The sequence below is a fragment of the Saccostrea cucullata genome, unplaced genomic scaffold, assembly GCF_032062105.1.
Source record: "Saccostrea cucullata isolate Sc308-1 unplaced genomic scaffold, CSIRO_AGI_Scuc_v1 ctg2012, whole genome shotgun sequence".
NCBI classification, from domain to species: Eukaryota; Metazoa; Mollusca; class Bivalvia; order Ostreida; family Ostreidae; genus Saccostrea; species Saccostrea cuccullata.
The window spans coordinates 113,400-127,944 of NW_026918304.1; the positions used below are offsets into that span (position 1 = coordinate 113,400).

Consider the following 14,545-nt stretch of genomic DNA (forward strand, 5'->3'; position numbering starts at 1 on the left):
CCACAATGGTGAATCAAAGTTTTACATGGAAATATATTAGAAAAATCTTCAAAAATCTCCTTCTCAAGAACCACTGGGCCAGTTCAGCTGAATCTTATCTGGAAACATCCTCGGATAGTGTACATTCTAAATTGTTCAAATCATGACCCCCGGGGGTAGGGCGGGGCCACAATGGGGAATCAAAGTTTTACATAGAAATATATAGGAGAAATCTTTGAAAATCTTCTTCTCAAGAACCCCTGGGCCAGAAAAGCTGAAACTTATGTGAAAGGATCCTGAGGTATTGTAGATTCTAAATTGTTCAAATCATGACCCCCAGGGGTTGGGCGGGGCCACAATGGGGAAACAATTTTTTTACATAGAAATATATAGGAAAAATCTTTGAAAATCTTCTCCTCAAGAACCACTGGGCCAGAAAAGCTGAAACTTATGAGGGAGCATCCTGGGGTAGTGTAGATTCTAAATTTATCAAATCATGACCCCCGGGGATAGGGCGGGGCCACAATGGGAAATCAAAGTTTTACATAGAAATATATAGGATAAATCTTTGAAAATCTTATTCTCAAGAACCACTGGGCCAGAAAAGATGAAACTTATCTTGAAACATCCTGGGGTAGTGTAGATTCTAAATTTATCAAATCATGACCCCCGGGGATAGGGCGGGACCACAATGGGGAATCAAAGTTTTACATAAAAATATATAGGAAATTTTTAAAAAAATATTCTTCTCAAGAACCACTGGGCCAGAAAAGCTGAAACTTATCTGGAAACACTCTGGGGTAGTGTAGATTCGAAATTTTTCAAATCATGATCCCCGGGGATAGGGCGGGGTCACAATGGGGAATCAAAGTTTTACATGGAAATATATAGGAAATTTTTTTTTAAAATTCTTCTTCTCAAGAACCACTGGGCCAGAAAAGCTTAAAGTTAAGTGGAAGCATTCTGGGGTAGTGTAGATTTCAAATTGTCTAAATTATGATCAATGGGGTAGAATGGGGTCACAAAAGGTATTACAAGGGGGAAATCTGGTAAAGAACTGCATGGTCAAAGCTATTCATGTGAATGATGTGGCCCATGGACCTCTTGTTTTTTTTTCATGTGAACAAAACTTTAGCGAATATATATATTTTCGGGTGAGGTTGGTAAGAGGGGATGCAGGGATACCCCTCCAACACTTTTGTTGAACAACAATTTTTACTTTTTGGCAGTCAGTTTTCCCTGATAATACTCTTTCCTTTCAAACTCTATCCTATAAAAAAGACTCACATATTTTTTTCTTGGCAACTAAAATTGAAAAACTTCAAATTGATACCACTCATAAGGCTTATTTTACATTTTAGTTCTGCTTCTCTTTTGTATTTGGCAGGGCTTAATGAAATGCAAGCAAGTAATGAGCTTTATCATTTAATAAGAAAATCATATAATAAAACAATTATTGCTGTTTTTTCGGCCAATACAATGTTAAGCCATCTTCGAAGTACACTATTCATCTCGCCCTTCGAGGTCGGTGAATATTATACTCCTCAGATGGCTAAATCGTTGTATTGACCTCAAAAAACAGCAATAATTGTATTTTATTTACACGATTCTTTACACAGGAATATATCATGTGTATATAGGAAAAAATGTTTAAAAATGTTTTACTGACAAGAAGAGCAATGTCATGATTTGTTATATTGATCGAGAAACATCTTTGTGCATTGTAAATTAAAAGATTGTTCATATCATGACCTCAGGGTTGGTTCACAATGAGGGGCCAAAGTTTTACATAAGAATATAGAGGGAAATTTGAGATTGATTTCCTCTGGAAACTTTAAACCAAACCATAGTTTGTGAATGGTAGCAATTGCGTATAGTGTGGATTCAGACTGATCAAATCCAGAGACCACGGGTGAAGGTCCGCTTGCAATTTGGGATCAAACTTTACGTAGAAATTATATGAAAAATCCTTTACTCAAGAACATAAAGGCCATATTTAGTCATTGATGAGGAAGTATTCTCAGATGTGTTGCTTAATGTTTATGTGAAGGATGACAACTGGGAATAGAGTGGGCCTTGAATGAGTATCAAAGATTACAGACAGAACCATCTTTAGTCTAATTGATAAGGTACTAGTAGTATATGCAGGTTGTGCAGTTTCAAGTTTGATGAAATAATGACCCCCGAGGATAGTGTGGGTCATAATGGGCAATCACAGTTTTACATAACAATTATCTTCTTCTCAAAAACAGCAAAGTCATCATTTGTTATATTCTTATTGAAGCACCACTAGGTAGTGCAGGTTCAAATTTAATCAAATAATGGCCACCATGGATAGGGAGGGACTATCATGTGAAATCCATTTTTTACACAGCTTTGTAAAGGTCTTGCAAGAATTTTTGGTATCGTATCCTCAAGAAAAGCTAAGCTTTTTGTTTAATATTTAAAGAAAAACATCCCCGGTATACCATTCAAACCCCCTGCCCATATTTTTATTTCCTTATTTCTATCCAGTGCGCTTAAGAGCACTATTATGTTTCACAAGGATGTCTTGTTTAAAATGTAAAAACTTGGATAGAGTTGTATACGACTGGAAATGTCTAAGAGGACGGGAGACATTCTGTCAAACAAAGCTAGATGTTTTAATATAAAAATGAAAATTTGCTTTTGTGTTCATGGTGTTTTCTAGTGTAGGTGGATAGATTTTAGTTTTAATAATAATATTTCACATAAACCTTCTTCCAGAGAATCATTGAAAAAAAAATTATAAGTGCTTATTAATCAAAGCAAATTTTCAACAATTTTCAGTAAAGATAATAAATAGCAAAAGTAGTGTTAAGTCATAAGTAATAATAAATACAACATAAAATACCCTCACAGTATCCACATGGCAGGAGATGATTAAAAAAAGTAAAATTATTGCTAAAAATATACATCATCATGAAATGTTATGTTTAGATCCCATGTGATGAATACTTGCAATCAAGAATACTAAACACTTTAAACTCATGTAAGACTTAAACAACCCAATCTTGTAAACTTGACATCAAGAGAACATTATAAGTTGCTGACTGGGGTTGAGGGAACAGTCGATCTGTCGGACCAGTGTGCAAACTGTTGTCCAAGGCCGAAGGCCATGGGAACAGTTCGCACACTGCTCTGACAGGTCGACTGTTGCCCGAGACCCTTGTCAACAACTGTTTTGCTATACTCCTACCGAATCAAATTTTAAATGAAAGTAAAATATTGTTTTGGGAGAGAGAGAGAGAGAGAGAGAGAGAGAGAGAGAGAGACTTTATCATGTTTATGTGTATTTATATCAACATTCATGAAACATAACAAACATTGACGTAACAAACACTTCTGAGGCTGAAAGCTAATAACTAGAACTTGTAGAGGAATATATTTCAATTTTTTCAAATAAATGTGAACACATCTTAATTGCAAATGGTAACGTTATATCCGTAAAAGATTGATTTTGTGGAATACCGCTGTCTGTGTTCTCAAAATTTCCAAACATTTGGTTGTCAAGAAGGAGAGCAAGTTCGTCGCCGTTAATATCAACAATACCTGAAAATTATGGTAGCATATTTCTGCCCTCTACATGCAAGATAAATTATGTGAACATGCAACATAATTATGTAGACATGCAACATATTTATGTCAACATGCAAGTTAATTATGTTTACGTGCAAGTTACTAATCTTATAAGAAAATATAATTTTAATATGGGTATGGGTATGACCCCCATCCAACTAAAAAACACATTTGTTCTATTCCAGATATTTTCAAAGAAAAAAAAGCATAATGGAGGTTGGGCTTTTAAAGATTCATACCTACAAATTTGTAAACCAATTTCACATAGATCTATATTTTTGAGGAGAGGTCTGCGTTTCTAGGGGAAAGGGGATGTGTGGCTCAAGGTCACTTTAAGGGGGCTCTCTACACCTGTAAAGTATAACTGATTTTTGTTGCATGTATTTGTTTCTAATAATAGGCCCCATATCCGATAAAACAAGGTTCCAAAGTATTTCAATTTATTTTTTAGAAGTATTTGAAATATGTTATTTATTTTGTTAAAATCCCTCCTATCTGTATTTTTAAAAGCACAGTGCTTTTAATTTCTCTTCAAAGTTTAGTGTTATAAAATATTGAAATAATAACCAACAAAGTTTAAAATAAAATCAGCATAATTTTTATTTAAATTTATAAAAATAGACAAAAGAAAACCTAAAACAGCATTTTCTTGAGAATAGCTGGTTGGATCCTCTTCAATATCTGAAAAGATATATAATATGAAAGGGTAAAAATAATGAAAAAAAGAAATTGAAAAAAATTGAAAAACTGTCAAAAATTTATAAACATCACAAAAATTCAGGTGTGAGAGATCCGCTTTAATAGTGGACTCAAATATCTTGGTACTGTTAACGTTTTTGTTAGGTTTTTTATAAACTTAAAATAAACTCTACTTGCATAAGTATTAAACAAATGTCACGCAAGGACATTGAAAGAAGTTCGTATTGTACATGTATTGTTTTTCAATGAGTTTAAGCGAAAATCATCGCGTTTCCAGTCAATGACAAAGACATGTATTTAGTAGATTCATGGTATCGTGAAAGGTATATTAACTTACCGTTTTTATCCAACTTGTATGTGTTATCCAGTGCTAGATATAACAAAACAAGTTAAGATGGTAAATGGTCAAAAGCGGTAAAAGAAATTCCTATAACCAAATGCACACTTCGTCTAAAACCTGCACGTTTCCCATACTTGTAAACAGCTGACAATCAATGTTGATCAAACGTTTGGGTCATGCGAAATTTCACTGGGAATAACCATTCATTCGGATGTATACAAATCGTGAACAGAGTATCCTATAGTCGATGAAACGATAATACATATGTCTTATCTGATCAAATTTGCATTTTTGGGGGATATATTTTGCTGGAAAGCATGCTTATTGAAGAAAAAAGAAATTTCTGAGTGTATGGCGTTTTGACACGTAATGATGAATTAGCATATGGACAACCCATGTTTTATATCTTTTTTTTTCTCACCTAACATAGGCGTAGTCAAAGGGGGGGGGGGGGGGGGCAGCGGGGGCAATAGCCCCCCCCCCACACACTCACTTTCAGATCTGGGGGTGGGGGGGCAAGAGTATATCTGTGCCCCCACACACTTTATGTAGAACAAAATCACAGCTATGTTGAAAAAAAAACCTTATTTTATTTCAAATGTATTTTAATTTCAACAACCGAGTAAGCATTTCTCTTGAAGTAATAGTTTTAAAATATAGTAATGAAATATTAATAGTAATTAAATCTGTCAAGACCTCTTGTGTTCCCCGGTTTTAGATAGTGAGTGCGGGTCATAAATTTAAGTTTAGACGTTTTCTGTTTCACTCAGCAACTGTTATCTAACAAAATTAAAGGAGGATCACAAGCTGCCTAGTGTGTTGACATCTGAAAGTCATTATCTATTTGCTGAATCGCATTTCTTGTTAAACACATGGTCACAAAGTACGTTTTGTCTAACCTCCGAAGTTTTGATTATTTATATTTGCTTATAGGCGTCGGAACCGGGGGGCTAGGTGTGGCTTGCCCCATCCGCCCCCCCCCCCACTATTACCCCCAGATATATTTTTAGTATAGACATTGAACATTGCTTCATGGTCTAACCCTCCCCCTTTTTTTTCCTCCACAGAGACGTCGCAAAAATTTAATAATTTAATAAGTAGAAATTGAATAAATTGACAAACAATTCATTTAAAGAAAGGATACGTATTGGGCAATACACTGTATTAATTGATGTGATATAATGTACATTCCATCCACAATATCGCATGTTGTGTTATACTCAGTGATTTATCTGTGTTAAGTGAATTTGAATCTGATCATTTGGGATCAAAATGGCGTTTTTACGGAAGTACGCCATGTTGTGACGTTGTAGAGAGCCCCCTTAACTTGGTTTAATTTATACATTTAATAACTTTGCAAATTTTGGGAGCACCTGACCTCTTTAGATCCGGGCGTGAAATGGCATTGGATAAGAGGCAAAATTAGTTTCTAATTGTAGTTACGTGATAAAGATTAGACATGATGCATAGCAAATGTTGCTAAAAATACTTCACAATTATGCTCATTCAGATCGGTCCCTATAATGAGACCGCATAAAGTGAGGTCCATGGACGCAGATGATACTGGCACGAATCCCCCCCCCCCCTTTCTCAACTGAGTGGCGAGTATATGATAAAATTTGCAATTGTCAACCAAAAGAGATGGCATCTCCATTTGATTGAAAAATTCTCGAGAGTAAGGTTAAACTATACACAATCAATCATATTTATAGGTTTATTACCTGTATCATAGGTTCTTAACGAATGTGCTTAATTTGTTATATCACTGACAAAGACATGTATTTAGTAGATTCATGGTATCGTGAAAGGTATATTAACTTACCGTTTTTATCCAACTTGTATGTGTTATCCAGTGCAAGATATAACAAAACAAGTTAAGATGGTAAATGGTCAAAAGCCGTAAAAGAAATTCCTATAACCAAATGCACACTTCGTCTAAAACCTGCACGTTTCCCATACTTGTAAACAGCTGACAATCAATGTTGATCAAACGTTTGGGTCATGCGAAATTTCACTGGGAATAACCATTCATTCGGATGTATACAAATCGTGAACAGAGTATCCTATAGTCGATGAAACGATAATACATATGTCTTATCTGATCAAATTTGCATTTTTGGGGGATATATTTTGCTGGAAAGCATGCTTATTGAAGAAAAAAGAAATTTCTGAGTGTATGGCGTTTTGACACGTAATGATGAATTAGCATATGGACAACCCATGTTTTATATCTTTTTTTTTCTCACCTAACATAGGCGTAGTCAAAGGGGGGGGCAGCGGGGGCACTAGCCCCCCCCCCCTCACACACACTTTCAGATCTGGGGGTGGGGGGGGGCAAGAGTATATCTGTGCCCCCCCACACTTTATGTAGAACAAAATCACAGCTATGTTGAAAAAAAAACCTTATTTTATTTCAAATGTATTTTAATTTCAACAACCGAGTAAGCATTTCTCTTGAAGTAATAGTTTTAAAATATAGTAATGAAATATTAATAGTAATTAAATCTGTCAAGACCTCTTGTGTTCCCCGGTTTTAGATAGTGAGTGCGGGTCATAAATTTAAGTTTAGACGTTTTCTGTTTCACTCAGCAACTGTTATCTAACAAAATTAAAGGAGGATCACAAGCTGCCTAGTGTGTTGACATCTGAAAGTCATTATCTATTTGCTGAATCGCATTTCTTGTTAAACACATGGTCACAAAGTACGTTTTGTCTAACCTCCGAAGTTTTGATTATTTATATTTGCTTATAGGCGTCGGAACCGGGGGGCTAGGTGTGGCTTGCCCCATCCGCCCCCCCCCCCACTATTACCCCCAGATATATTTTTAGTATAGACATTGAACATTGCTTCATGGTCTAACCCTCCCCCCTTTTTTTTCCTCCACAGAGACGTCGCAAAAATTTAATAATTTAATAAGTAGAAATTGAATAAATTGACAAACAATTCATTTAAAGAAAGGATACGTATTGGGCAATACACTGTATTAATTGATGTGATATAATGTACATTCCATCCACAATATCGCATGTTGTGTTATACTCAGTGATTTATCTGTGTTAAGTGAATTTGAATCTGATCATTTGGGATCAAAATGGCGTTTTTACGGAAGTACGCCATGTTGTGACGTTGTAGAGAGCCCCCTTAACTTGGTTTAATTTATACATTTAATAACTTTGCAAATTTTGGGAGCACCTGACCTCTTTAGATCCGGGCGTGAAATGGCATTGGATAAGAGGCAAAATTAGTTTCTAATTGTAGTTACGTGATAAAGATTAGACATGATGCATAGCAAATGTTGCTAAAAATACTTCACAATTATGCTCATTCAGATCGGTCCCTATAATGAGACCGCATAAAGTGAGGTCCATGGACGCAGATGATACTGGCACGAATCCCCCCCCCCTTTCTCAACTGAGTGGCGAGTATATGATAAAATTTGCAATTGTCAACCAAAAGAGATGGCATCTCCATTTGATTGAAAAATTCTCAAGAGTAAGGTTAAACTATACACAATCAATCATATTTATAGGTTTATTACCTGTATCATAGGTTCTTAACGAATGTGCTTAATTTGTTATATCACTTCATCTGTTAAAACATTTAATCTGAAAATTACATTGGACATATCATGTGAAGGACCTATTGTGAGAGTGAAAGAATATTATACCCTTTTTAAATACAAATGTACTTACTTTTTCAATTAAAATACACACAAAAAGGGTTTCAAAAATACCCAGAAATAGCATTTTAAAGAAAACATAAACTGTGCATTTGCAGTATTTCGTACCAAATTACTCATCTTAGTAACATATATTTTTTCACGTTTTTTTTTTACCAAATCAAGGCACAATATTTGGAAAAAATTTCCCTTTCCTAATTTTCAAGAACTCGCGATACAGGATAAAGTACCAAACTCTCAAGAGATATATCAATGAAATTTAATTTTTTTCAACTTGAAAACAAGATTCCTGATTGAGGGTAATGCAGTGTGTTCTCTAACATTTGGCATTGGACATACTTTTTTGAAGAAACAATGTATTTAGCATTTTAATAATGTAAATACTCTTCTTATTTAAATCATGTTTTGTGTAATTGAGATGCATTTTTTATTGACTTTCTCTATTAAGATAAAAGTTCATAATTTATAACATTTATACATACATAAAATTAATATGTTTCATCATCTTACATATAACAAATACTTAAAAAGTTAAAATTTCAATAAATACTATCAATAAAATTTTGTAGGAGTTTTTGAAATATTGTTGTTGTTTTTTTTTATCATTTCCACGTGTATATCTTAGAGCTGAAATTAAGTGCTTCAAAGGACACGGTGAATTAATGCATGACTGAGTACTATGGGTTGCTGTGTATTTGATGTTATACAACGGATTTTTACAACAAAAAACTGAAATCTTCCCAAAGATTTAAATATATGAAGTATTTTCTGTTTGAAAACAATTTTACTCAGTTAATTTTATAAACTCTAAAAAAAAAAAAAATAATGAACATTTATCGAAAAAAAAAAAAACTAAAAATGAAAAATGTATTTACATCAAATGTGACGGCTCCTTATAGTTATACATATATGTAATATGTGTTTATAATTGACAATGCTGTTGTTCATCTAACATTTTATCATGAACGGCTTGCCTTATTTCCTCCTGCCATATGCATTGTAACCACATTATGTATGCTGTAATTCATTAAAAGTATAGTAGTAAAAAGAAATGTAACATTTACTGAAGTTTAGTATTATAAATGAAAACACTTAATTAGTATTCACTTTTAATTGTAAAAAGTACAGCGTAAACAATAAGCTTGAACTTTATTGGTTCTTTAAATGCAAAAAATTAAATTAAATAGTATTACCTTTCCTAAATGAGAAAAAAATGCTTAACTTTGCATGCTAGACGATTGGAGTTAGCTAATTTTACCTTCGCGCTTAATATTTCCTAGCATCCGTTGCTGACATATCCCTATAATTGCTCTACAAATTCCGCTACAAAACAAATGGAACGTTTAATGAAAACTCCATAATGAACCCTGTTTTAGTGACTCGCAACAGTAAAATGTTCATTACTTATAGTAAAAGTTACTTCAAAGCAACAATCCCCAATAAATTCATAGAAGGAATCATTTTTAAATCAGGGAATGGTAATACATGTATTTTGATTTGGACAAATCATGTGTAGAAAACAGATAAATGAACCGATTTGGATATCATTTATTTCTTTATAAATTGTCTGATGATTATTTTACATTTTTTTTGCAGAAACAATCTGCAATTTCAAAATTGCGTACTACGAGGGTTGTTCGAAAAGTTCGTGGACGATGTCAATCTTCGTTATATTACTCACTGGAAATTTAAACTACGCATTATATGATATGTAAGAATAATTGTTTTGTTGATTTTATAGAAATCAATTAACTTCATTTTAAAATCAACATGATTTGTACCCGCGGAGCACACTTAGCGGCAATGTAATGTCAAAACATAGCGTCAAGAATTTATTTAAAAAAATACTATCAGTATACATTTCACACAGAATAATCCAATACCCACTCATTGAATCCTTGTTCTAATACTTGACATTTATTTTTTTAAAAATGGCTCTCGTTGTATAATTTCCTTTGTTAAGGTTGTAATTCGTTTTATTACTTAGAGTTATACTTAACTCTGCTTTCACAGGATACGCAACTCTCAAGCGCCGTGTCTTTCCTTGACGTTCCAAAAAAGTTTTTGTTAAGATTTTTACAGTTATATCACAGATTGGTCGAATCCGATGCAGAGTCTCTGTCACTCAAATACTGCCCGTACTACCTGTACACACATGCATAACTCCCTTTTGACATATTTTCTTGATTTCTCCAACATTTTTAGAGTTTATTCAGGGATTTTCCTAAGTGTAACACAAAGTTGCATCAAAAATGCTGCTCCGTGACGTTCTATAGGGACTACTTATCTTCTCAAGTTGATTTCTTTTCAACAAAGCAAAATATAAAGCCATTATTTGGTTAACGAATCTTTGTTACAGTAACAATTCTTAATTTGAATTTCTAGGTTGTTTTTCGTTTTGAATAAATCATATTATTTTGGAAAAAATGAATACAAATCGTTTGGATTTATTGTAAAAATATTTCTACCAAATTTGGATAACTTATGACGTCAAATATAAAAGATTTGACAGTTGTCCACGAACTTTTCGAACCACCCACGTAATTAAGAAAAAAAGATGTTAATTAACTGGTGGTCATTTATTAAAGTTTTCCCTTTTTGTCAGGAAGATATGTAAGTACTTTATACTGAAATGTGTTATATTTATCGTGTATTCTTTTTTTTTTTTTTTTTTTTTTTTTTATTATTATTGATTATTTAACAAGTTAACGAAGATTTGACTTCGCATTATATTTATATTTATAATTTCATTAGCGTGGAATTTTAATTCATCAATAGATTTTAAAGAAATACACAGCTAAATATAATAGTTTACAGTATTCCATTTAATTTTTTTTTAAATCTAAGACCGAAAAATGAGAACATATTATATTCAACAATTCAATTTTTAATAATAAAGGATTTTTAACTTGCTTATTACTATAAGTAACAAATACAAGCACATGATGTAAAGTTTGTTATTTTCAAAATAATTTCAATAGTTAAACCAAGGTGAACTTCTAACTAAGTGTTCTCAATTTATCGTCTTGGTAACATCAAATTTGAGTGGAAATCAACTTTTTTTTAAAAAAGGAAATGGGACGCAAGATTCAATCTTTATATGCACTAGGAGCAGATGGACATTAACAGGGGCTAGGGTTTACCTGTACATTTAAAAGTAATCCTTTCCTTAGCAAATACAAGAGATGATTTTAAAAGTGAAGATAACAGATAGGAAGAACATATCAATTTTTTTTTCATCTTCCAATACGTACCTTGTACACATAATAAACTCAATTGAATCAGTTATACTAATGTCAACTACCTTTATTCATGTACATGTAGTAGTTAAGATTTATACCATGAATATTTGTACATAATTTGTGTTAAACACTCATTTGATCTGATATGTAGGAGTATGCTTTACATATGAACGATATATTTATTGAGACAAACCAATGAAAATTAAGTTGATGCAACAAGGTTATCAATAGTGAATGACAGTTAAAAATGATTGCGAAACATATAAAATGAGAAGGAAATAAATATTATCAAGGACAGGCTTCTTTGATGATTGCTTTCTCCAATCTAGAAAAAGTATAATCTAAATTTAGTTAAATGTCCTTTTTGGGTAATAGAATGTAATGTATCTAGAAAGTGGTACAGCTGAATATATATTGCAAAATTAAATGGTATATATTTGTTTTTTCTCTACTTTACGAAACGTACATAGATTAGGTTGTCTGTCTGTAGCACTTTCGTTTTTACGCGATAAATGTATTTCAAAAAGCTATTTGCAATAAAAATTTTCATAACAAATATTCCAATAGTGAAAAAAAACGCCTCTCAATTTTCAATAGGTCAAAAATCATTAATTAAATTTTTTTGTCTGTTTAGACACTTCCGCTCCCGTACTTTATCTCAAGAATCCTTTGAGCTTTCATACTGACATTTAATACTACAACTTCCTGTGACTTAAGGACCACCTCCTTATATTTTAAGTTCAAACACGTAAAGGTCAAGATCATAAATTCATATATTTTGAGTGTGTGTAAAACTTTCATTTCTGGGCGACAACTCAAAAAGCTTTTAATATTTTGCAGTTAAGTTGAATTTTGTATTTTAATTCCCGAAGGTCCTCTTTGTCCTTCTTAAAATCCCCCCTCCTTCGACACCCCATATCCGTGCATGCTCTTCTTTTTTCCTTAACCACTAGACACATGTTCTCTGAATTAGATTGTTATTTGTGAATTTTCCATAACAAACATAGGATTCAATCCTTTTTGGTCAATACAAGGACTTTGAAATTCCATAAAATTTCTTGTTTAAGAATGAATATATTTTTACAAAAGTATACGTCTTTTAATCATATAGTAATGTTAATCTTATGCCTTAAAGATGGTTTCATTATTTTGATGAACCTATATGAAGTTCAAATTTTGTATCTCTTTTGATCTGATTCAAAGAACGAACAGTATAATTTAGACAGATAAATAAAATTAAGTTGACTTAACAATGGTATCAGAATCTGATATCAACATCTCATAACTTCTGTTGTCGATTCATTGGTCACCTTTACATTTAAAGCCTGCTTTTTATTCGAATATTTGATTTAATAAAGAATTTTGGCATTATATAAGTCGAGGGATGCTTGAAATTGAGGAAAAGATTACAAATCATTAAGGACTAATGTTAATGTAATATATGGAGGAATACCCGCACACTTCACTGTGATCTTAAAAGCAATGGAGGAAAAGCTCGGTGTTAATTTTGTTATTGAAGGACATCTTATTTTTTTTCCTGATTCAAAGTATAGATTGATAAATTTTGTTAAGATTTTTAATGAATATATGTTATCTCCACCAATCCTCTGTCAGGATAATAATCTTCAAAAACTTCAACAGTCAACATCTGCTCCTTAACGCCAAGAAGGACTGAACTATGTGCATGAAAAATAACTGTAACTAACATATTTAAAACATTTTCGATATGGATATATAATGACATGTCCTATGCTAAAAAATTATGTGCATCTTTAATTTTCATACTGAAAAATCAATTATTTTCGTAGAGGTATTCTTCATTGTTTACATAGTATGAAGAGACCCATGAAAGCGTGCTTCCCAAGAAATATCGAACCCAAAGAACGTAGTTTGGTGTTTCTTTTTATCAACGAAGTCAATATCCTCACCACCAATTATTCTTTTATTACGAAACTTTGACACAATAAAATAAGTGATTTTTCAGTTATGTTATTGAATAGCATGAGGGAAATCTGTTGGATAAAATTCCTCTTTTAGCGTAAAATAGTATGCATTTTAACGTCATATGCATTTACAAGTGAAGGATGTTCCGAATATACACTAGCTATACTAGCACAGCTATTTGTTAACCCTAAGAATGTTTTATGTCAATTTGATATAATTCAGATATCTTTTTATATAAAAAAAAATAGTGTTGAAGCAAACCCTTTACTTGTAACTTAAAATATATATATAGCGGTACACATTGATTTATTTTTAAACATGTCATTTCTTTTCTATATAAATATAAAGTCCAAAAGTGTTTTCTATTATTCATTCAAAATAAACATAAATCGATTATGAATAAATTTGTTCTCATATTGAACTTGATATTAAATTTACTGATTCGTTTTTGTTATATTTTCAGCCACAGAGAAAAATAAGGACATTGTAGGTTTGGGTGAACTTCAAATATTCATATTCATCATATCTTTCGAATGTCGGATCATGGCGCCATGTGATTGCATTTTTAAAAGTGAAATGGAGTGATACCCACTTTGTTATATAATAATTGCTAAGAGAATATGCTGTCATTAAGGAATTGTTTCCGCCAATCATTTTTGCACTAACGATCAACCTATATGAGTGTTTTGTAACATTTTTGAGATTATTATGTCACATGACTAGTCAACAAGATCTATATATATGCTTCATATTACATCTATCCAATTGGTGCATAACTTTGTTTTAATTTCTAGGTCACCCGAGTCACACAGTTTACCTATTGCTATCTGTGTTCGTCTGCCTTCTATCGTTGTGCGTCATGTATTAACATTTGAAAAATTTTCTGCAACCACTGTACCTATTCTATCAATTTCTATGAGTGACGAGAACGAAAAAAATTAAATTTCAGGACCCCTGCTCCCCTGGAATCAGATGGTGGAGCCAAAACCAGTATAACTTAAGCATTTAAAAATTCTACTATACTCTTGGACATCCAGCAATCAAACTGTTGGCACGATTGTAAT

At 32.5% G+C, this 14,545-nt stretch overlaps 1 protein-coding gene across 3 annotated transcripts in view; it reads left to right on the plus strand.

Annotated features, from left to right (window-relative positions):
- The window catches only part of LOC134262816 (uncharacterized), an 83,279-nt gene extending 69,131 nt beyond the window's left edge, over positions 1-14,148 (plus strand). Inside the window, exons 7-8 of one of the 3 annotated variants that reach the window (XM_062745159.1) lie at positions 8,921-8,949; positions 13,945-13,977. In XM_062745159.1, the coding sequence (XP_062601143.1) occupies positions 8,921-8,949; positions 13,945-13,971 (56 nt within the window). In that variant the 3' untranslated portion in view covers positions 13,972-13,977. Of the gene's footprint in view, positions 1-8,920; positions 8,950-13,944 lie in introns of all 3 variants that reach the window. The other 2 variants (XM_062745145.1, XM_062745151.1) reach the window with 2 other exon arrangements.
- The last annotated feature ends 397 nt before the right edge of the window (positions 14,149-14,545 follow it).